Raw genomic sequence first — 25,478 nt, 5'->3', positions numbered from 1 at the left:
GGTCACATTCAATAAGTAACACCCACAACTGAAAACTATGATGAGGAATTCTCGATTTGTAGAAGTAAGCTGAAAAGCTTGTAAGACAATTCTGTGTTTTCCTGATGGGGGCCCGTCGAAAGCATTTGCAGTACATCTCATTGACACGTTAAACATATGCCTGGTGTGGCTCATTTTTGTGCTTAATCAGCACTTTGTATCTGTATTACTTCGCTATCCCGGAAGCGGGGATCAGTTGCAGGTTGCCTGTATAACGTTTTCCAGGGGCACCAAAAATTTTATTTTCAATATTTCGAGTAATTTGTGGCCGAATTTAAAAATTAAAAATGTCATCATAATTAATTCATTAAGAGGTATTATCTTACTTTAAAAGTTTACAATTAGAAACTGTGTGTGTGTCTTGAGGCAGGGCAACTGTGGCCAGCAAATACCCGAACTATAGTCATCCAGTATTTGAGAATGAGAACGTTTAGTGACTTGCAACAAATTTTACACATAATTTCAAACCTTTACCAAGGTCTTCTTGCTGACAACCCACGCAGAATTATGAAAGCTTAAAAGTTTTTCTCTTACTACAGTTTCGCTGTTCATGCAGTAAAACTTGAGCATCGGGCATGACGTTTTAATTTATTGCTGTTTTACTGCTAACTCATTAGATCGCTACAGAGTTGCTGAACCAGCTGCTGATGTAGGCGCTACAAGAGAGGCGTTGCGCATCACTGAGACATTCGCATCCAAAACATGAGAAGAGTCCAGCGAGGTTTTACTTTGTCCGACATATAAGTAACAAAATGACGTCGACAACAATGTCAGAAAAAAATTGAAGCTCACACAGCTGTCATTCTTTCCAATTACCATTCGCTATTGAAACAGGAAACGAATGAAATGACACAGGCACTGTGACGCATCGTAAGGTGACATGTCGAAGTATAAAGGTAGACGTCTAATATCCTGGAAAATCAGCAATAGAATGCAGACGTTTTTTCTAGTTTCCAAGCCATTGTATCTCCCTGTGTGGAATAAGTATGCCGATGAGAATTACGTTTATTGCCAACAGTGGTACGAATACACCACTTACTGCAAAGGAGTATACAGTAAACAATCAGTACTCCGGAAACCTCTAGAAAATGTGTTAATAAGGACATTGTTAAGTAATTCACCCGCTTTGTATTTTTCATAATGTGGAGAAAAGATTAAGTGATTTTAAATGTGACTTTTTAATTAGTCCACACAGCCAAGCAGAAACATTATTACATAAATGATGTTGATGCCTTTGGTACTCAAAAGAAACCATTCCGTTTTTCGCTAGTCGCACAACTAACAGAGAAAAAAAAGGAACTTCTCGCGTTCTTTGAGAGTAATTATTCCGCACCATTTACTTCAAAGTAGGAAAAATGTGAGCTGTAATCATCCAGTGAAATATCTGAAGCGCTACGGAGTCCCAAGTGACAGTCAGTAATCCTGTTTGGGCTGTTTGAGGCAGGAAAGAAAAATGAGGTACCGGACAGCATAATGACGTAAACAGCATACGGCGGACTTGTCGGTTTTATAGCGCCGTTTAGGGGCTACTCGAGCATGCTGAACCACGCCCACAGCCATAACACCGGCATTACGCACGTTGTAGGTTTCTCCAGCCATTCCTAGTAGAATTAATTGGCACTGAATTGTCTGCGGCTACATTCAACATCACGCGCAATAAGCTACATGTCGCCATAAGATCATGTGCAATGCAGCGAAGTAACACGTGGTCTCATGTATTCCTACTGTGGATGTTATGGTTCCCTAATGAAGATACTGGGACGAACCCAATAACAATTTATCTTTGAGACATGAAGTGCTTTACAGAAAGTGCGATCGGTACTACTAATCCAACTACACAAAATGCTCCGTAATCAGTTTAGAAATACAGTTGCTTCCTATCATAAGCAAGTAATGTTTCCTTACAGTTTAATGAGATACTACTGGTTAACGATAATCGGCAATTACAAAATAAAAGTTTTAGGTACGAAATAGATTATGCAGTTCTGTCTGTCCCCAGAAGTACTCCAGATTTGAACTGTCAAGTGTAATGCGAACTGCAGCACATTGCGCCTGTCAATAAGATTTGTATTCCGTTTACAACGCTTGTGGTTTCTGCTTTAGGAGGAACTTGAAGAATTAGTACTGATCTCGGTGTGTCGTTCAGATGTCTAGTTTTATCGAATAATAGCTTCCTATTTAAACTCCACTGCATATTTTACTGTAATATCCAGAAGATTTTGTAGCTTGTGGTAATTGTTTATTTTGGAGATAGTTGGCGTTTATCTTATTTGCGCTTTTTATCAAACCCTATCGTTATAGTGTAATGAGGTTTAACACTTGTTGCAATTCACTTTTTACTTTCTTGATACCAGTTTGTGTGGCCCCGTCGACATGGAATGCTGGGATAGATAATTGTTGTAGCTTTCAGAGGCTGAAGTAAGGTATTTTTCAGTGCATATACAACGAAGAGTCCAGCTTCAATCTAGAATCACGTAGCCGAACGAAGTGGTAAGCAGAGACCGTTTCACTGTGTATTTTCACTCTGTATTTAATCTATCCTTTCTGAACACATTTAGGTCGTTAGAAAAATCTTCGGCTGATCTTATTTCCAGCTTTATCCAGCTTTCCGTACCAATAACTATTTGAGCTTCAGTGCATTGTTACTAATACCGCACTTCATACAGTATTTTTTCTATCGCAACATCATTAGAATTATTTTTCTGATACTGCGCTATTCCAAAAAATTATATGTTCTGTGGCTACCAAGTCTTTCGCGACGGAGTCCGTGAACAGGAAGTTCTCATTAAAACTGCCGTGTCAAATTTGGATGAAATGATAAACTTTCGCTGGCTCCCACCATCATCGTCTGGGGCGAAGACTGACCGTCGAGAAACTGTTTTTTTTTTTTTTTTTCTTTATTGATTTTCAATTCCCCCCGAAATTCCTCGAGAAACTGGTGAGACTCCCACCTTTATACCTAAGCGACGGCATCTGATTGGCTGGATTACGTCGAGATGACATCACGGAAATAGAGTGTACTGAGGTGGCGCCCTCTGTGTTCATAGATAATGTTTGTGCACTATACCCAGCGTCGCTAGCAGCGCCATCATTCGTATCTGGCGGTAAGCTACGGAAACGTCTTCCTCTTCTTACTTTCTTTATCAATCGTCCACTTCCAAGCGTTGCTCAGTGCATAACCGGTGTCTCTATTGAAGCTTTTACCCCAGAGTCTAACTTCCATTGCCTCGCGAATCACTGAGTCCCATAGTCCGAAGCGTGGGTCAGAATCACGTATGTTCAAACATAAACTTGTGTTTATTTAACAGACTGTGCTAAACCACCGCTGATTTACAGTCACACCTTTTTCTACGATATCTTTCATTATGTTTCCCCTTTTATGTGTCAGTTTCGCTGCATTTCCTTCTTTAAGTTGTTTTAAATGTCTCCATATTCTGTACTTACTGTCTTTCGACTGAAGAGTGGCGCCTATGATGCTGCCAGGAAATACAATGTAGGAAGGGGAAAAAAACACTGCTGAGACCTTGTCTGGCGCTATATCCACCCACATTCCTACCAAGACCATATATCCTCAACGTCCAACCCTATAGTTACGCTATATTTGTTTGTTTTTATATATTCTGTGCTGGAAATTGCCATAAAATACTACATTTTTTTGGAAATTAATATTAAATTTTATTCTACACGTTAGTTACCACTGCAGCGTTACACATTTACGTGGAAAATTGTTCAACTCTAACAGATGCGTTCTGTGGGTGGACACTGTTGCTTATCTATGGACAGTCTTACACTCTTACACTGTTCACTATAAACCGTTTCCAGTGTTTAATCAAAAACTGTGTTAACAATAACAAAGCAATAATAGCACGATGCATGGCAAAACTCGTCAAAGTACGAATGCATCAGACCTGTCATGGAAAATTATTTGAGTTACATAAACATTTTGTTAAATTAAGGACACTAAATATACAGGGCAGTTCCTACAAGCCTTTGCCGACCCTTAGTCACGGCGGCGTCATTACTTTTGTTTCGGGAGACTTCACATTCACTGTTGGCCTTTAAGTTGAATAAAACCATTAGCACAGATAATTTGCATAATATCGCAACCACCTCGCCGTTTCAGAATTTAAAAACGCAAAAAAGACAACACTGCTCATGAATTGTTGTACGAACAGACAGGAAAGGAAAAAAAATGAGGTGAAAACTCGACAGCGTTCATTCAGCGCTTTCGCGAACTAGGCCACTTGTGGCGTGGAACTGGTTACTCGAAACTCTGATTTACGATCGCATGATTTTCACAAAACGCTTCACATATTGCTCGACTTGTTCGTTAGTACTTTTTGACAGGTACGTTTTAATTCTCCTTTTTAAAAAAATGAATTTACCTGGGAAATCAAGAATGATAAGCTGCTCACTTTAACTCCGTTGGTTTCATGGCCTCGCTGTCACTCAACGCACACAAAATTCGGAATTCGGTTGACAATGTAAGGGTATTTTCATTACATTAAATGAAATGTTTTCCGTGGATACCGCGGAAAGGAATATCTGGGATGTGGTAAGACGACAAGAATTTCCATTTTATTTAAGTACAATAAAATAATAACTTTAGGAAATATTGTATATTACAGTGCTAACATTAATCATATTGTAATCTAACACATTAATTTTAAGAGTGCGAAGGAAAGTACATTTTAATGGAGTAGAAGAAGATACTCATTAGGAAGTTATTTATCCATATTTCGCAGCTTGAAACGTGACTATTCAATACACTGGAGATATGAATTAAAAAACGCCTTCAGTCACAATTTTTCGTGTTTTATTAAGTACGCGATGCATTTCGGACCCTGTGGGTCCATCATCCGGTGTAATTAGTCTTAATACATGCTTTATTTTTTTTTCTTGAATGTGGTAAAGTGCATCTTCCAAGTAATCGAAGACAAGCGTTTTTAACGTTTTAGCAACAAAGTACGTTCTTTTCTCGATCGTTTTCGTACGTATCACTTCATTCAAGAGGCACTTTCGCATACACATGTTTGTAAACACTTCACAGATTTCTGAAGTGATATGTACGAAAACGATGGAGAATAGAATGTTTGCTGGTGCTAAAACGTTAAAAACGCTTTTCTTGGGTTATTTGGAATATGCATTTCACCTCATTCAAGAGAAAAAATAAAGCATGTATTAAGACGAATTACACCTGATGATGGACCCACAGGGTCCGAAATGCATCGTGTACTTAATAAATTACGAAAAGTTGTGACTGAAGGTATTTTTTAATTCATACCTCCAGAAAGTCATTTAATTCAGTCGGAAAAGCCACTACATAATCCACAAGATATTTAATATGCTTCGGCAGATCGTTGAATACAAGTTTACTCATGCATATCACTGTTTCACGTACTAACGTCTAATTCTTGAATTCTTTGTACGTATTGTTTCTGGTCTTAGTAACACGATTTTTTAAACATTTGTATGTTCGGTGCTATAAAGACCATTAATGAATACATGTATTTTGAAATAGCTGTCAACTTTGATAAGTTAACCATGGTTTGGGGCCACAATCATGTAAACTTTTTAATGGGAATTTCCTCATTTGATTGTATATATCGTTTATTCTACTAACTGTACACTCATGATTTCGGCCTTTAGACATTTTCCAGTACTACAATGTTGGGCATGAGCAGACTTCTACAAACGAAATAATCGTCTAAATATATTAAACTTGGTTATATAATACGGGTGTCACAGCACAAAAACGAGGAGGGACGCTTTGTGAATACGTTCTCGTTTCTGTGGTACGACGCCTGGATTATGTATCCAAGTTTAATATATTTCGACGATAACTTCGTTTATAGAAGTCTGATCATGCCCAACACAGTGGTACTCGAAAATGGCCAAAGATCGAAATCTTGATTGGACAGGACCCATACAGATGAATGGCGGAACTTTCATTTAAAAAGCTGTCGAGTTTGTTTAGGCGTCTCTAGAAGACTTTCCGCTGTAACATCATATACAGAGTGGCTCAAAAGTTGCACACAAGTTGAAGGAGTTGATAGAGGTGTCGGACCAGAACTACTTCGAAATTTCCATCTTGGAAGTAAAACTGAGCCATTGAAAGCTTTAAAATGTCAGGAACAACAAGAGTAATCAATGCAACCGCGTCTTAATTTCAGTAAAGATAAATGGAGAGAAGAGGAAGAGGCGTCCCAATCCAGCACCTGGGACGTGTGTGGCGTCGTGTGGTCACTTCTCCCCCTCATCTGACGATTCTGGATTTTTATATATTTTTTTTATTTTTTCGTATATTGAAAGCCTCTTGCACATGATAACAGTTCCCGACGAAGCAACACTTTTTGCTAGGATCTGATGAGATTCGGGCCATGCTCGATGTTCTTGGAAGTGTGCTCCAGATGTCCAAAATGGTGGTCACCATTTTGGACATCTTTAATGTACAACTTGGTTGAATGAACAGTGCATTGTCTTTTCTGAACATATGGCGTGTATTCATTAATTGCTCTGGTGTTCCTCGCTTACCAAAGCTTGAGTTCCTGTTCCAGAGTTGTATGTAGACACTCCTTCAGCAGCTCCCGCATATTGTGTGCAACATTTCGAATCACCCAGTACAATTTTGTAACAAAATTTTCTGGTCTGAAAATATGTGTCCTGCAAGTTCTTCTTCAACAGAAAATGATACCATAACTCAATTATATGCGTCAATATTGCAGAATAAACTAACTTCGTCATTTTTAAGTTACCCGTGGCTGTAATCATATATACTGCAAATGTAGCAGAACTCAAACTCTTGATTGATTCTAGAACGTAGGTTTTGGAGTGAAGCTTTTCATTCGTAGTCTCAAAGACCGCGCACAACCTACATCTTATATTTCATTGTTTGGCTAGACTGTTTTTATAACTTGCGAATATTATGAGAAGTACGAAATGGTTTGCGTTCAGTGATAAAACATTTGCCTTGAACAATTTGTATTATCTGCAAAAAGGACGAAATTTCTCCCTTCAGGCGTTACACGTGAAGGATCATTTAAGTTTAAGTGAAATAAAAGAAATAGAAATAAAAAATCCCGCGTTACATCATTGCTTCGGATTTCGTGTGCCTATTGCTGCGACACTACATAGAACTGACAAACGTTACTTTCTGTCATGCAGATAAGATAGAAATCATGTGTGCGCTATGTGTACTGTTCCACAATCGATAAGAACACTGTGGTTCACTCAATCAAAAGTGTTAACTAAGTAACAGAATAATAGTTTCTGTTTGATGGACTCTAGTATATTATCTACTAAGATAAATGAAGTCTTGGTAATCCTTTCTTAATTCCAAACTGTTCGCAGTGGTAATATTTTTCTGTATCAGGTGTCTGTAGCATCTATTGTTCATGGCTTCTTTTTCTTTCTTTCTCTGAGATGCATCGGTAAGCTTTTAAGTTTGTTTTATCTACTTATCCTGAAGTGGCCTACCAACAGCGTTTTTAAGTCTGTATGGGGAAAGATCACTGCAAAAAGAGACTGTCCAAATGGCATACGATAAAGAGAAATGCTGTGGCGGCTCCCTTTTTTTAAAATGAGTCTTACATTTTATTAAATGTTAAAGTATTCAGTGTTCTCAAATACCGAGTGTAAGTTCGTTTGTAAGTTCTCTCTGGTGAATCACCGCAGTAGGCGCCTAAAATAAAAATCAACTGGAAAATTTTAGTTACCAGTATAAGAACAATGACTGGGGCCGCAGATTTTAGCATCTGACTGCGTTAAAAAATGGCCAAGTGCGAGTATGACTCGCGGTCTGAGGGTTCAGTGCAGTGTTAGTTGTGTATATAAGACACCTCATTCGTACCGGTAATCGACAATGTGGATGATTTTTGCCTGTTATCGACTTTGATACTGGTAATATTTTAAATCTGAAGTCGGACAACAAACGACAAAAACTTTTTTCCCTTTGAAAGAATTGCAGATTAACAACGTTCTAATTTTTTTCTTTACTTATATTGTGGAACTTCGCGTCTTTCAAAGTTATGGTTCTAGGTCAACGGAAGTTAGCTATCCTGTAGGTTTTCAAATGGTTCAAATGGCTCTGAGCACTATGGGACTCAACTGCTGTGGTCATAAGTCCCCTAGAACTTAGAACTACTTAAACCTAACCAACCTAAGGACATCACACACATCCATGCCCGAGGCAGGATTCGAACCTGCGACCGTAGGTTCGTGCGGTTCCAGACTGTAGCGCCTTTAACCGCTCGGCCACTCCGGCCGGCCTGTAGGTTTTAATGAGTGAGTTTGCGAGTATCAGTATGGCCATATCTTTTGATTGCGTTGACTTACGAGCTTCACGTTTGTACACCGACAAGGAACCGTAGACCGTAGTATTTGACACAAATTTCAACTTGATACGTTCGCCCGTTCTTGAAAAAAAAAAAAGCGTTTTTAACAATAGGACTGACAGATAGACAGATGGACGGACAAAAATCTGATCCTGTAAGGGCTCATTTTTACCGATTTGGGTACGGAACGCTAAAAATGTTCCGCTGCGACGGGTGCCTTTCATAAAACATTTAAACAAGAAATTATTAATCAAAAAGTTTGTTTCATTTTCACGCGGAGGTTTAAAAAAAACTCCTGAAGATAAAATGGTTCAAATGGCTCTGAGCACTATGGGACTTAGAACTTAGAACTACTTAAACCTAACTAACCTAAGGACATCACACACATCCATGCCCGAGGCAGGATTCGAACCTGCGACCGTAGCGTCCTGAAGATACAATGAGAATACTTCCATATCAATTCACCATGTTAAAGGATCGATTAATCAATGAACTAAAATCAAAATATATTCTTTAAGTAATATAATAGGCACAGCGCTTCGTAAAAATGACTTCCTAAGAGTCTTGGAAAAATGTCAGTGATAACTGCAGTAGTCCTGGTATAATTATATATCGGTCAGTCCGGAATGAGTACAATGCAGTGAGCTACTGCGGCAGTGTTCATATTATCTTCTTGTTTGGAAGCATCTGCCAGTCAAGGATTTCGTGCCTCTTGGACAATCGCATTCACACCAGTCTCCTAGGTGCCGCATTCACCGGAACGCGATGTTGGGTGGTGGCTCGGACGTTCTTGGCATAGAATCTTCAGAATAAGACAAGAGAGATTCGCGTGCGTGTAGAGCGGTAGCCACTTTTCACTCACTCTGTATAGGAATGAAATGGTAAAGAATAGGGCTAATACTGATGCGAAGTACCCTCTGCCGTTCACTGTATCGTGATTTGCAGAGTGTGATTGTAGTTGTAGTTGTACACAGAGAGGTTCACGCATCTATGTCAAATGTGCCGGCTAGACCACAATACGCAGATGCCTGGTTCTCGTCATTCTACGCGAGGAGATATGCGGAACAATCAGTACGCAAGACGCTTAGGTGGTGATGCGCCTCAGGTGGATGAACTTAACAAAGGTGTAACGTGACATGCTAGGATACCGGCTGCGGTGTTGTGTTAGCGCGAGCGGCAGCAGGTGACCCGGTCCAACTGCCCCGTCGGCGACGCAGAACACATCCGGGAGCGCTGAATGGCGGCGGCTTCGGCCCCCGCTGCAAATCAGAGGCCCAAGCTGCCGTGTGCTGTTCTCCCCACACTAGCTGCTCCATTGACAACACTGTCTTCACTCAGTGTTCGCAGTTGCGGCGCCCAGTCACGCTACTGAGAGATCCGCAGCTGCCATCGTTTACAGCTACAGCAGCTCAAACGGGTGCCAACAGTTTTCGTCAGATGACCGACAGTATTTCCGTTTCTTGCACTGATTGTCAGTTTAAGCAGTGTAAGCATCCCTGCAATACTTTTATATGAACCAAACTGACAAGTTACAGTCCCTTCAGGTCGTACTTATTAGTGCCTTTTATGTGGTGTCTTTCAGGAATGCAGTAAACTTTTCGATAAATATCTCAAATCATCAAAGTTTTCCCTTTTTGCTCCCACAATTGATTTTAGAAATTTTGTCCCACTTCCCATCGCTTTCTAGACTCATCCCAAGAGATTTAGTCAGTGGTACAGAACTTACAGGTTTGTCATTCGTCCTTGGAGTACAGGGCGCAGATATATGACAACGGAAGGAGAGATATTACGTTTCGCATCAAGAGTTGCTTTGTTTTCAAGACGTAATCTGGGCTCTAGTGGTGATAGGGAAATTGTACTGTCGCATTGTGATGGAAACTGGTGTCCACTTAGAATCGAACACTGTCGATACTATGTTAATTCGTGTTAAATTCTTAACTGTGAGAAAAATAGAAAAATGTCCAAAATTTGTTGACACTAAAAATGGTGCAACCAAACTGGAGTGAGGAGTACTCAGTTCATGTCAGTTAGGATTCTTTTTTTAATTAGGATGAAACAGCTAAAGGTCGTTCTCTACTGATCAAGATGGACGCGAACTATCACGTGTAAACCTGTGTTCGAAGTTTTAGCTGTAAGTGAAGAATCTAGGCACGTACCACAATCCGTTACGTATCCCGCAGTAGAGACCCCGAAGACTATATTATATGGAAGGGAAGTAGCCCTAATAACAAGTACCCTTTCCAACGTACTTCTCAAGTGGTTTGCAGATGATAGAGACGTAATGTCACGAATGATTGTTGACGTAACTTTACCACTTCTTATGTGCACTTATTCTTTATTGTTTCACATTTAAGATGAATCTTCAACCACTGCTCGAAGTAGCCACTTTGTTTAATTGTGACAGAAATTCCATGCCGTTAAGCAACTCTATTGTCAAGAAACGAATCGTTTTGTCTGCTAAATTGCTTATGCCCAGTGACCCAGGTAGCACTCCCATGTCAGATATCTCTCGATACTATAAATAAGTTGGTGACCTGTTTTTATGTACACGAAGTAAAAATTAGTTCATAGAATATTGATCAACGTGTTTCCGTAATCTTATGAAACCACGTAGCTAAAAATTCGTGCCAACAGTAGTTCCAGTGTATTGCAAATTCTTTGAAAGACACCGCTGAGAGTTTTTAGTTGTTTGCTCATCGACCGGCTCCACAAACAACAAAAGCATCTCAGGTTTAAAGTATATTTATTTTATAATTTATTCTCAGACATACTGAACAATTTGTTCATTGCATTTATATCACTATAAATTCTTATTTTGGATTAAAAAAAAAGGCACAGCTTCCATTTTAAAGAAATATAGTTGATGTCTGTATCTCTATTGCTGGTAAGATGATAATAAGTTCATCAATTCATCATGAGTCCGTTGTGGCGATTTGTCTAGGTGAAAATAGGTCACTAAAAGGGGAAAGAGTTACGTGTGACACCACGGACATTGAGAACGCGACGGGTTCTATCGTAAAACAAAGAGGTTTCGCTGTGCTCACAGTGTTCGTCCGTGGAAACGGCAAAGAACAGCTCGTTATCTTTATTATAGCTTTCTTTCCTTATTTTGTTAGGTGTAGCTGTCGTCACGTAATCATGTCAGCGACGCGATAAGGCTGGGACATAAAACATGGCCGTACTAACCCCCAATTTACAGGGAACACGACAAATGCTGACAGCACATACATGTCTGGTCAGGGAAAAATGCCTGTCATATCAGCTGCCCCTGAGTCCTCGCGACTACCCGCGTGCCACGTTTTCCCCGGCCTGTCGAAAGCGCGCGTGTGAGCGGGCGCGCCGTTTCTGAAAGTCAGCCGCGGAGAAATTACTAAATAGCCTCTCGCTTTTAAGGCGATTCAGTATACAAATTTGCCCGCAGAACTGGTTTACTCGCTTTAATTTACGGCCGTATAATTACTGCGCTATACGCTCAATTAGCAGACGTTATCTGAGAGGCCGGACCGTACGCGCCGGCCGCGCACGCCTACCCGCCTATCGGCCGCTCAGCGCATAACGAACGGCCTACAAACGCCAGCTAACCTCTGCCTTGTCTTCTCTTCTCTTACAGGTGAGTACCGCTGGCCGCGCCGCCAGCCGTTACGCAAGTGGAAGCCGACGCGTAAGTACCACCACTGTCCTACACCATCTTCTCACTTATCTGCTGTCTCTCTACCATATCGTCGACGACGCGACGTCGGTATACAAGTCGTTCGCAGACTATTTCCTCTTCTTCCAATTTTCTGGGGTTTTGCGAGGATCGTCTTTCGTATAAACGGAGCAGTACGAGTACTGATTAAGGAAAGTCGACGATCTGCACCGGATACTTTGTTTTATTCGGAGGTGTATAATGTGTTCAAAGTATCCCATATTCTAACAGGAGGTGCTACTGATCAGAACCAGAAAATGTTCGATAAACATAACCCAAATCCCTACACAAATACTTTTTGAAATGATGGCCATTCTTCCCTCTGATAGACATTTGTCTTTGACACTACAGGAGGGGTTCAATGTGGTTACTACTCATTCTTACTCGTACACATACGAGGGTTGCCCAGAAAGTAATGCACAGCATTTTTTTCTCAGCCGAAAACAATGCTACGAATGCGAAACGTTACGTATGTATTATTTGAAGTCTCCTAAGTGAGCGGGCCAAGTTCCCCCACTTCCGACAGATAGCGTAGTTGCAGAACAGTTTCAAAATGGCGTCAGTAGGTGACGTACGTTACAAGCAACGTGCCGTCATTGAATTTCTCACTGCAGAGAAAGAAACTGTGGGGAATATTCACAAAAGCTTGTGCAAAGTCTGTGGAGCACCTGCTGTCGACAGAAGTACAGTAAGTCGCTGGGCACGGAGGGTGAGGTTACCAGAAGGCGGTTTGGCGCAGCTCCACGATTTGCAGCGGTCGTGGAGACCATCCACGGCTGTCACATCTGACATGTTGTAGCGAGCTGATGTTGTCATTTGCGAGGACAGACACATTACGACTCGGCAGTTGGTGCTGCACGTGTCAATCGGCAAAGGAAGTGTGGATGCAATTATCCGCACAGGGTTGTACAGTATTACCCCATCCACTCTACAGCCCTGACCTAGCCCCCTCGGACAATGAGGAGATGATTCACACAGTGAAGCACTGGCTCCGTCACCAGGGCAAGGACTGGTACCGACAGGGCATACACGCCCTTACTTCGCGCTGGAGGTAGGGCATAGAACGGGATGGAGCTTACGTGGAAAAATAGGGTTTGTAGGTAAAATGCCATTCTTTCGTGTGTGTAATTCTCTTATGTTCAATACAGAATTGTTGAAGAAAAAAAAATGAGTTGCATTACTTTCGCCGGCCGCTGTGGCCGAGCGGTTCTAGGCGCTTCAGTCCGGAACCACGCGCTGCTACGGTCGCAGGTTCGAATCCTTCCTCGGGCATGGATGTATGTGATGTCCTTAACTTGGTTAGGTTTAAGTAGTTCTAAGTCTAGGGGACTGATGACCTCAGATGTTGAGTCCCATAGTGGTCAGAGCAACTTTGAACATTACTTTCTGGGAAACCCTCGCATTTCAGCCCCCCTCCTCAACGAATCACGTATCTTAAGAGCTATGAGCTCTTGTTCAGTAGAAGAGGCGTGTTTCACAGAAGCGAAGATGAGCAAGTGCTCATATCTGGGAAGGTATGCATTTTAGAGCCCATATATACTAGACTTTTTCATCTATATCTACATCTACATCACCTTTTCTTCGAATGATCGTTCCTGTCGCATCCGTTCACCCTGGGACACCCTGTATGTTTAATACCGTATTTTTGTACTTTTGATCAGCATTACCCGCTGTGAGAATTAAGGGCGTGCTGCTTTCGATATTGTATAAATGTTGCACATTTTATTGCCAGATACTGTACCTAAAAATTCCTAATGATAAACATTAACATATGCAGATTCCATAAGACGTCAAAAGTAGCCTAAAAATAATTCCAAATTTTGAAGCATGCGTTCTCGGTACTGTTCAACCATATGCGTTGCAAAGTGTTTGTCAGTCGTTACTTTCTTTACGGCTCGCTGTTGGGTGATGATATTTCATCCGCGATTTGTGTTAATGTCTGTATATTCCTTGAATATTATTCGACGACAGGAAATACACAAATTCAAGTACGTAATTACCTAAGACTGCATCACAATTACTGATTCAATGTTGATGCTTTTAGAACACACAAGCAAGAAGTGATACCCTAGGCTAGAACAATTCATTCTCATAATAACTGAATGCATCGACTTACATTACTCTATTAATATTGCTTGTTTCAAACATTTGTATCCGCTTCCGCGAAATCACCAAATCACTTATGCATTCCGTCGATTTCATTATGTATAGTAGCTTTGAACAGAAATCTTATTTGTATGTTTCAGTTAGTTTGTTTCTCCACATTCCGATCCCTGTGATAATTTCCGCAATACCTGCTAATTTTCGTACTCATCGCCGATTAGAGACCAAAGTTTACTTTTTTTCTCCTCCCACTCGAACGATCATGTTGGAGTGCTGACACCAAAGTTTTCAGACAGTTTGCGTGACCAGTTATGTTGGCCAAGGATGCGGTATATATAGGGGTCGTGCCAAACCCTTCAGCATCAACTACCGCCTGAAGATGGCACATTGAATCACCGAAACCGGTAACCACAGAATAAGTAAAATCATAAAGACGGCTGTAAGCGTTTCATTTTCTCACAACTTTAATGATAAGCGTCGTTGCCTTGAAACTGCATACTGCGATTTATAATACAAAACTGCTAAATAAGCCAAAATAAATATTTCGCCTGTCGTATCGATTGTCGATATTGTGACAGGCCTCGCGATATTGTATGTGACGTATAAATGATATCACTATCGCAGGAAGTATTTTGAGACGAATGTTACCCTTAGTGTTATTTACTGTTTCCATTTTCTAATAAATATAGAATTTAAATAAAAGTGAAAAAAAACCGCTCGGAAATCTTTGAGTCGTACTGCTTCAAGATATTAATATCGCGTGAGGTCTCGTCAGCGTATTTTGATTTTCGGATTATGAAGACTTTCTCTGCTCTCCATGGGAGAAGTCGAGTGTGTTCCCAGTGGCTGAGACCTATTGCGATCCAAAGGCTCCGCTTCAGTTGTGTAAAGTCCCCGACTACCGCTCGGTGGCGGTGTTGGCCAACAAGTCGTGACGCGAACTGGTCAGTCAATCTGCGATACACGGCTCTGTGGAGCGTCAAAAAGCGCTCTGCGCCACATCAGATTCACCGAAATCTCACGGCCCCCGTCAGCCGTCGAGAGCGAAAGTAGTCACCCAGCTGACCTAATGGTGCGCCGGCTAGCCTTGGGAGCAGAGCCGGCGCTTTTCCTAGATGCGACACGCGATTGCGGCGAATGCCGGACGGAGTTAATTATTTCCCGCAGAAGATAGCGGCCGAATTCCTGCTCGCGCGCGGCTGCCGACCTTCCAGGTTTGAGCAACGCCTTGACATTAGCGGGAGGCGACCGGTGGCGGGCACTGTGCTGCATCCGCAATCAGCGGAGCCTCGCTTATGTGGCGCTTTAATTACTAATTGAGCGCGCGTTTACACCGCTCCCTGCAGTGCCGTACCGTCTCGCCCGGCCTCAATTTATGTGCTCGCCGAGTAAACGGAGACTTGTCGGGAATTAATGCGGTCTCAATTTACACGGACATAAATGGATAGAGGGCGGGCAGATTTACGCACTGACAATGTCCGCATTGACACGGTATTAATTACCGAGTAATATCGGTGTCGCTTACCGGGAGGGGGCGTAAAAACCCGTCTCACTTCGTGAACGGCCTATTACATAAAACAACGTGATGTGAAGTTTACGGGGTCGTCGAATGGTCTATGAAAATGTATTGGAGCAACTCTGCCCGGCTTGAAATGCCATTAGAAAGTCTATTACACGAGCGTCGTTGCACAGCTTGTAGCCTACCTCAGTTTCCAGGCCGCTTCCGACGCAACAAGCAGTAAATACAAGTTACGGAAAAACTTAACAGAACTGTCGCTGCAAAATTACGTTCAGGCTATTTCACAAGAACACTACATGGTCCGGCAGTGGAGCTTCCTCCATCAACACGAATACATCTACATCTACGTACATGCTCCGCAAACCACGGTATGGTGCGCGGCGGAGAGTGCCCTGCATCACTACTAGACATTTCCTTTCCTTTCCCACTCGCAAAGAGAGCGATGGAATAATGACTGTCTGTATGCCTCCGTATGGGCCCTGATCTCTGTGACACATAGGCAGCACGGTTTCAGAAAATATCGTTCTTGTGAAACACAACTAGCTCTTTATACTCACGAAGTAATAAATGCTCCGAGCGGTTCTAGGCGCTACAGTCTGGAACCGCGCGACCGCTACGGTCGCAGGTTCGAATCCTGCCTCGGGCATGGATGTGTGTGATGTTCTTAGGTTAGTTAGGTTCTAGGGGACTGATGACCTCAGAAGTTAAGTCCCATCGTGCTCAGAGCCATTTGAACCATAATAAGTGCTATCGACAGGGGATGTTAAATTGATTCCATATTTTTAGATTTCTAGAAGGCTTTCGACACCGTTCCTCACAAGCGTCTTCTAATCAAACTGCGTGCCTACGGAGTATCGCCTCAGTTGTGCGGCTGTATTCGTGATATCCTGTCAGAAACGTCACAGTTCGTAGTAATAGACGGAAACTCATCGAGTAAAATAGAAGTAATATCCGGCGTTCCCCAAGGAAGTGTTATAGGCCCTCTATTGTTCCTGATCTATATTAACGACATAGGAGACAATCTGAGTAGCCGTCTTAGATTGTTTGCAGACGATGCTGTCATTTACGGACTTGTAAAGTCATCAGATGATCAAAACGACTTGCAAACTGATTTAGATAAGATATCTTTATGGTGCGAAAAGTGGCAATTGACCCTGAATAAAGAAAAGTGTGAAGTTATTCACAAGAGTATTAAAAGAAATGAGCTAAATTTCGATTTCGCGATAAGTCACACAAATCTGAGGGCTGTATTCAGCTAAATACTTAGGGATTACAATTACAAATAACCTAAATTGTAACGATCACATAGATAATATTGTGGGTAGAGCAAACCAAAGACAGCGATTCATTGGCGGAACACTTAGAAGGTGCAACATGTCTACCAAAGAGACTGCTTACACTACGCTTGTCCGCCCTATTCTGGAGTACTGCTGTGCGGTGTGGGATCCGCATCAGGTGGGACTGACGGATGACATCGAAAAAGTACAAAGAAGGGCAGCTCGTTCTGTATTATCGCGAAATAGGGGAAATAGTGTCACAGACATGATACGTGAATTGGAGTGGCAATCATTAAAACAAAGGTGTTTTTCGTTGCGACGAGACCTTCTCATGAAATTTTAATCACCAGTTTTCTCCTCCGGTTGCGAAAACATTCTGTTGGCACCCGCCTACATAGGGAGAAATGATCATCGCGATAAAATAAGAGAAATCAGGGCTCGCACGGAAAAATTGAAGTGCACGTTTTTCCCGCGTGCCGTTTGAGAGTGGAACAGTAGAGAGATAGCATGAAGGTGGTTCATTGAACCCTGTGCCAAGCACTTTATTGTGAATAGCAGAGTAATCACTTAGATGTAGATGTTAAAGGATCTTATCTTCCTGAGCCTTACCCTTAATGTACTTTGTCGGTAGAATCGTTCTGCAGTCAGCCTCAAATTCGGGTTCTCTAAATTTTCTCGATAGTGCGCATGGAAAAGAACGTCGCTCCCCCCCCCTCCCCCCACCCACCCCCATCGATTCCCATTTCACTTCATGAAGCGTGTCCATAACAATTGCGTGTTGCTCGAGCCTACCAGTGACGAATCTGGCATCCCGCCTCTGAACTGTCCCGATGTCTTCTTTTAATCCGACTTGGTGGGGATCCCAAACAGTCGAGTAGTACTCAAGAACGGGTAGTGCTAGTGTCCTATACGCGATCTTGTTTACAGATGAACCACACTTTCCTAACATTCTCCCCAGAACCAAAGTCGACCAGTCGCCTTCTCTACCGCCTTCCTCGGAAGCTCATTCCATTTCATATTGCCTAGATATTTAATCGATGTAACTGTGTCAAGGAACACACTACTAATGCTGTACTCGAACACTATTGGTTTGCGTTTCCTATACATCTACATTAACTTGTATTTTTCTGCGTTTAGAGCTAGCTGCCATTCGTCACACGAACTAGAAACTTTGTCTTAGTTATGTATCGTCCTACAGTCTCTCAACAACCAGCGACAATGCCTAAAAGTGATTATCAGACGGTATATAATCGTACTGTGGCACAACTCCCCTTCACAGTCTGTTACGAAGGCTAATAGAATCGTGGTGGTGAAGGAATCATTGTAGGTCGGGAATACACAATTGGTAACTGTGTGGTAAGGGGTCTAATTCTCAATGTTTTCATAGGCGGTGCCGCACAACTCTTATATATATAAAAAATATCATGTCACCGACTTGAGCTGCTGGTAAAATAATTCATTTGTATAACCAGTTTCATTCGTCTGATCATCGTCAGGTTCATAAAGTATTCACATCATCATGTTACGCGTAACATAAAATCATGATAATCAGGTGATAAAACCACAAATAATGCACTGTCACCATATCGCAATATGAATTACGTCGTCTATAAATATTGAGCTGGGGAGTGTACACATTCATGTTAAGACTGGAACCTCTTCACAGCCTTAACAGTTCTATATCTTGCAGCCCAACTAATAGAAATCTATGCATGCCAATGATACCGCGGAGGAAAACGACACAAAGTGTCACTGAATCACCCTAGATACAGAAAAAGAAAATATAGCATTGGGCAATTTGTATACTGTTTTCCTTTCCAGAGAAGACATGAAAGAGGATATGGAAGAGGATAACCCGCGCCTCGCCATAGGTGCCGTGTGTCTCTGCAGCACACCACTTTGAATCGAGTGACCTACTACCAACCATGTGGAAGCCTCGGATAGGTTGGAGTACACGTTGCCGTGAATGATGTCATATACGCGGATGGTTTTTTCAAGCCTTATCCTTTTTAAAAACTATTCCCTTCTATGTAATATTTCGTCTGTAGTATAGTAGGGGGATATGAAACTTTTTGTCATTTGTCTTCAGTGAAACGTTTCCGGGTATGTAAGTGCGTCGTCAGGTTTCTAAAAGCAATGTTGCGGCCGCTGTTGCAAGAAGCATTCATCAGGATGATGTAAACAACATGACAGCCAGTATGTTGACAAAGCAAGACCCGAAGATTAGCGTTGTTAGCAGTAGATGCGCCACAATTCTCTACTTTTTCGTTTACGCGTTTTGTCGAAGAAGATAACGGCCAAGGAAGTCTATGGTCGCATTTCCCGTTTGGTTTTCACCAAAGGCTATCTGAAATTCAACTCAGCTACAGCTTGATCGCAAACTGGAAGCCTCTTTTTTCCCAGCACTGTTTCAGTCATAATTGTAACATATGGTTATATGTGATATTTGATATTATATGTCATACTCTGCGAAACGTACATGGAAGATTACCTTCTCTATGACACAAAAAAGTCTACATTTGTTCCCAAATTTTTTGTTTTCTTCACCTATGATATATAGCTGATCTTCTACTAGTTTGTTTGTGCTTTGTGTCCAGGTCTTCCCATAACGAATGTTTCATCGCCTTCGACTGGTTTTTTTGTGCTTTGTGTCCAGGTCTTCTCATAACAGCATCTTTCATCGCTTGTGATTACTTTCGACAGACATTTGATGTTAGCACTCTAGAATGTCCTTATAGAAACAAGAAAGTCGGGAACTGCGGTGTAACGTCAGTGACGTTGATGACGACGTCATTAGATACGCAGTACCAGTTCCGCCTCGAGAAGAAAATCGACCATGTCCATAACCATACTAAAAGATTCGGGCATTTGCCCTCGGCGACTGAGAGAAACTACGGAAACGTGAACATGGGTGCCTTTAAGAGGATATCAACCACCGTCCTCTCGAATGTGGGTCCAGCGCGTTAACGAGAGCGTCACTTACCTCGCTTTTGCAAAAACATGCACTCCGACGTAAAGGAATTAATGTCAGTGTGAGCTGTTGTACGTTTCTGGCAAGCAGGTCACTCGTTCGTTGCCCCCTATGTCGATGTACTCAAATGTGTATTAAATCTTACGAGACTTAACTGCTAAGGTCATCAGTCCCTAAGGTTACACACTACTTAACCTAAATTATCCTAAGGACAAACGCACACACTCATGCCCGAGGGAGGATTCGAACCTCCGCCGGGATCAGCCGCACAGTCCATGACTGCAGCGCCTGAGACCGCTCGGCTAATCCCGCACGGCGGCCGATGTACTGAAAACAGATAGATTTGTGGAGATATGTCGGTCAAATACGATGTCTTAGCATGTCCTGATCTTGATAGCATGCAGTTTTTCCCAAAAATGCTCTTGCAAGGGACAACAGAGCACTCATGGGATCGGTACACATCAGGAATCGGTAGTTCTGCTGCATGTAGTGCGGTCTGTGAGAAAGCAAATGGTTCAGTTTTTAGCACTAAAGTTTCTGCGGGTAGGAAGAAGGATCGGCCATGCCCACCCATCTCGTGTTAGAATGAAGCTCCCACAGACAAGGCTACTGTTTTCGACATCTGTAAAGACTTTATTCATAATTCAGTTTCAGCTTCCGCTAGGTTGACCGAAGCTTCTTTCATGTCCGCTGAAGCGCTTCACCTAACACGGAGAAGTTCCCGAGGATTGAGATTGACTTTTTGAAAGCACCTGTATGGTGATGTAGGTTAGGGTCCCACGTTTCACAGCCACGTGGCTGCCCCGACCCTCGTTTGCGAATGATCGACGGAAAAAAAAAATCGAAATTTCGCGTGATTTTCTAGATTCTTAAATATGACATTAACACACCGAGCAGTGTTGTGGCATAATGGTAAAGGCACGTTCGTGGCGTACACTCGGTGGATTCGAGTCTCACAGGATGCTTTGAAATTTATTGTGTTCTAATCTTTATCGAAATGAGTTTGATCATTATCTTCATTGAATTAATTGGTTGTAACGTATTTTCTAATTTCTAATCATTTATCACATCATTTAGATATCATACTAACTATTTCATCTGGACTTAGTTTGTTTTCCAATCATTCTTTTTTTCATTTGAGATCTTTGAGCAATGTAACTTTCACTTAATTTCATGTATTAATTTAGATTTAATTTCTTCCATTTTATCATCTTATATTTTTGTCCACGTTATTGCATCCATTATTTCACTTCCTGATTTTGCTTGAATTTTGTTTTACTTATAGTCTCTTCTTTCGTTTAAATCTTCATCTGCGTTATTTTACCGACAGTGCGACAAGAATTTGTTTTAAACATTTGTCTGGCGGTTAAATGTTTGTATGATCATTATCGTAGAAAAGAATATGCATGTTGTAAAGAAAAATACATTTTTGACACCAGTGCACAGTATAAATTGTCTTTTGTTTTTCAACGAAGAGATGTTCATTGTCAAATGTTTGAAAATTGAGTCAGGTACATAAAAATAATTGAAATCACGTGTAAAAATATCCTTCTTTTTTTCAAGACAGAAAAAGAGCAAATGAAATAGTTAACGCGATGGTCAAAGTGGCGTGACAAAGGACTAGAAATTTAAAAAAAATGCAGATTTAAACCAATTAATTGAATATAAATAACGATCAAAGTCATTTCGATAAAGATTCGTAAATAAAATATTTTCAAGCTCCTGACAGTATACGAACCCACTGCCTTTCGTAAATCAGGAACATAGCTTAAGTACTACACCTCAACGCCCCTATGTGCAGTTAATGTTTTTAACGCTCTGGAATATCACGCAAAGTTATGAATTAATTGCTCAACGATTACTCACAAACGACCCCCCCCCCCCCCAGGATAAATGACTGCTGCGTGTGACACTAGGGACCTTAACCTACATCGCTGCAGGGATGTTTCCAAAAATTCGATCGTATTCCTGGGGACCTCTCCTTGTCAGTTGTGAGTGTGCGACTACTGCGTTCGTCAGACATTAGTACGATGGCCGAGTATGGAATCTGAGAAGGAGTGAAGGAGGGAGGGAGAGAGAGAGAAAGAGACGGTGGAGCGGGGGGAGGGGGAGGGCACACTGTTGTGTCCAGTGCACGCCACCATCTTAAGGGATTTGGGTGGGAGGGGGGGGGGAGGTGACAGGACGTAAACAAGCGTCTCCTCCAATTTGGCCGGCCCAGGACCGTGAGCCACCTAATGTTTGTATTGGCCTGGCCATTACGGCGCGCGCGCTGACTGGCGCCTCAGATTTATCCCCGCCGTAACGACTGCTGGCGCATATTTCACGCGAGGCGCTGCGCTGCCCCATTACGGTACGCCGGCTGGGGCCCGGAGCCCGCGTCCCTCGGGATAACGAGCCGACCCGGAGCGGGCCCCGGGCCCAGCCGGCTGCTGGGACGGCGCGGCGCGGCGCAGCGCGGCGGGACCCGACGCTCGGCCGCCGGAAGGCGCCGCGGGAAACTTTCCCGCGCCCCGACAATGAGCCCGCGAGCAACGCCCCCGGCCGCCACCGGGTCGCCTAACTGAACACTCGGGCCGAGCGCGCCGAGCTGCCTGCCCAGACCACTCGGTCGTACCGTCTACAGCCACGACATTGTCGGAAAACAGGAAACAAACATATTTGCAGAACAATACAGGGTGATTCAAAAAGAATACCACAACTTTAGGAATTTAAAATTCTGCAACGACAAAAGGCAGAGCTAAGCACTATCTGTCGGCGAATTAAGGGAGCTATAAAGTTTCATTTAGTTGTACATTTGTTCGCTTGAGGCGCTGTTGACTAGGCGTCAGCGTCAGTTGATCCTAAGATGGCGACCGCTCAACAGAAAGCTTTTTGTGTTATTGAGTACGGCAGAAGTGAATCGACGACAGTTGTTCAGCGTGCATTTCGAACGAAGTATGGTGTTAAACCTCCTGATAAGTGGTGTATTAAACGTTGGTATAAACAGTTTACAGAGAATGGGTGTTTGTGCAAAGGGAAAAGTTCTGGACGGCCGAGAACGAGTGATGAAAATGTAGCACGCATCCAGCAAGCATTTGTTCGCAGCCCAGGAAAATCGACTCGCAGAGCTAGCAGAGAGCTGCAAATTCCACAATCAACTGTATGGAGAGTCCTACGAAAAAGGTTAGTTATCAAACCTTATCGTCTGAAATTGGTTCAAGCACTGTCTGCAGCTGATAAGATTAAAAGAATCGATTTCTGTGATTTTATCCTTGCTCAAATGGAAACAGATGAATCTTTCGTTTCAAAGATTGTGTTTAATGATGAAGCAACTTTCCACACTAACGGGAAAGTCAACCGTCACAATGTCTGTATATGGGGCACTGAGAATCCGCGGAAAACAACTCAGTATGAACGTGACTCGCCTAAGATGAACGTTTTCTGTGCCATTTCAGCCAATAAAGTTTTTGGTCCCTTTTTCTTCGAAGGTGCTACTGTAACTGGACTACAGTATCTGGAGATGTTAGAGAATTGGCTGTTCCCTCAGCTCGAACAAGAAGCACAACAATTCATATTTCAGCAGAATGGAGCGCCACCACATTGGCACTTATCTGTCCGTAACTACCTGAACGTCAACTACCCGAGGCGATGGATCGGCCTCCAGCCAGCCCGTGACAAAGCACTTCATCACTGGCCTCCAAGAAGCCCTGATCTTACCCCCTGCGATTTTTTCTTATGGGGGTATGTTAAGGATATGGTGTTTCGGCCACCTCTCCCAGCCACCATTGATGATTTGATACGAGAAATAACAGCAGCTATCCAAACTGTTACGCCTGATATGCTACAGAGAGTGTGGAACGAGTTGGAGTATCGGGTTTATATTGCTCGTGTGTCTGGAGCGGGCCATATTGAACATCTCTGAACTTGTTTTTGAGTGAAAAAAAAACCTTTTTAAATACTCTTTGTAATGATGTATAACAGAAGGTTATATTATGTTTCTTTCATTAAATACACATTTTTAAAGTTGTGGTATTCGTTTTGAATCACCCTGTATTTTTGAAAAATACACTCAAGCGCCAAAGAAACTGGTATAGGCATGCGTGTTCAAATACCTAGATATGTAAACAGGCAGAATACGGCGCTGCGGTCGACAACGCCCATATAAGACAACTGTCTCGCGCAGTTGTTAGATCGGTTACCGCCGCTACAATGGCAGGTTATCAACATTTAATTGAGTCTGAACGTGGTGTTATAGTCCGCGTACGAGCGATTGGACACAGCGTCTGGGAGGCAGCGATGAAGTGGGGATTTTCCCATACGATCATTTCATGAGTGTAACGTGGATATCATGAATCCGCTAAAACATCAGATCTCCGACAGCGCTGCGGCCGGAAAAAGATCTTGCAAGAACGGGACCAACGACGACTGAAGAGAATCGTTCATGGTGACAAAAGTGCAACCATTCCGCAAATTGCTGCAGATTTCAATGGTCGGCCATCAACAACTGTCAGCGTTCAAACCATTCAACGAAACATCATAGTCCGCCAGCTTAGCTGGGTGGTAACGTGCTTGCCTCCCGTGCAGCGGGCACGGGTTCGCTTCTCGGGCGCGTTGGAGATTTTCTCCGTTCGTGGACTGGGTGTTGTCCTCATCATCATTTCATCCTCATCATCGGCCGCTAGTCTCCCACTGTGGCGCCGACTGAAATAAGACTTGCACTTGGCGGCCGAACCCGAATGGGACTTCCCGGCCAACAATCCCATACGATCATTTCAACGAAACATCATCGATATGGACTTTCGGAACCGAAATGTCACTCGTGTACCCTTGATGACAGAACGACACAAAGCTTTACGCCTCGCCCTGGCCCGTCAACACCGACATTGGACTGTTGATGACCGGAAACATGTTGTGTGGTCGGACGATCCTCGTTTCTAATTGTATCGAGCGGATGGACGTGTACGGGTATGGAGACAACCTCATGAATTCATGGACTCTGCATTTCAACAGAGGATTATTCAAGCTGGTGGAGACTCTGTAATGGTATCGGGCGTGTGCAGTTGGAGTGATGTGGGGCCCCTGATACGTCTAGATACGACTCTGACAGGTGAGACGTGCGTAAGCATATTGTATGATCACCTGCACCCATTCGTGCCCATTGTGCATTCCGACGGACTTGGGCAAGTGCAGCAGGGCAATGCGACACCCCACACGTCCAGAATTGCTACAGACTGGCTCCAGGGACACTCTTCTGAGTTTAAACACTTCCGCTGGCCACCAGTCTCCCCAAACATGAACGTAATTGATCGTGAGTGGGATGCCTTGCGACGTGCTGTTCAGGAGAGATCTCCACTCCCTCGTACTCTTACGGATTTAATGACAGCTCTTCAGGATTCATGATGTCAGTTCCAGCCAGCACTACGTCAGACATTAGTCGATTTCGTGTCATGTCGTATTGTGGCACTTCTGCGTGCTCGCGGAGCCCTACTCGATATTAGGCAGGTGTACCAGTTTCTCTTGCCTCGCCACTCGCTATAACTAGTGAAATTTCTCCGATCAAGTATGT

The 25,478-nt window shown here is 42.8% G+C and overlaps 1 protein-coding gene across 1 annotated transcript in view; it reads left to right on the top strand.

Annotated features, from left to right (window-relative positions):
* LOC126195547 (sex-determining region Y protein-like) overlaps positions 1-22,493 on the top strand; it is a 402,898-nt gene extending 380,405 nt beyond the window's left edge. Inside the window, exons 3-4 of the mRNA XM_049934171.1 lie at positions 11,983-12,033; positions 22,387-22,493. Coding sequence (XP_049790128.1) covers positions 11,983-12,033; positions 22,387-22,493 — 158 coding nt within the window. The remainder of the gene's footprint in view (positions 1-11,982; positions 12,034-22,386) is intronic.
* The last annotated feature ends 2,985 nt before the right edge of the window (positions 22,494-25,478 follow it).

The sequence above is a fragment of the Schistocerca nitens genome, chromosome 7, assembly GCF_023898315.1.
Source record: "Schistocerca nitens isolate TAMUIC-IGC-003100 chromosome 7, iqSchNite1.1, whole genome shotgun sequence".
In the NCBI taxonomy this organism is placed as follows: Eukaryota; Metazoa; Arthropoda; class Insecta; order Orthoptera; family Acrididae; genus Schistocerca; species Schistocerca nitens.
This window is presented reverse-complemented; position numbering and strand designations above follow the sequence as displayed.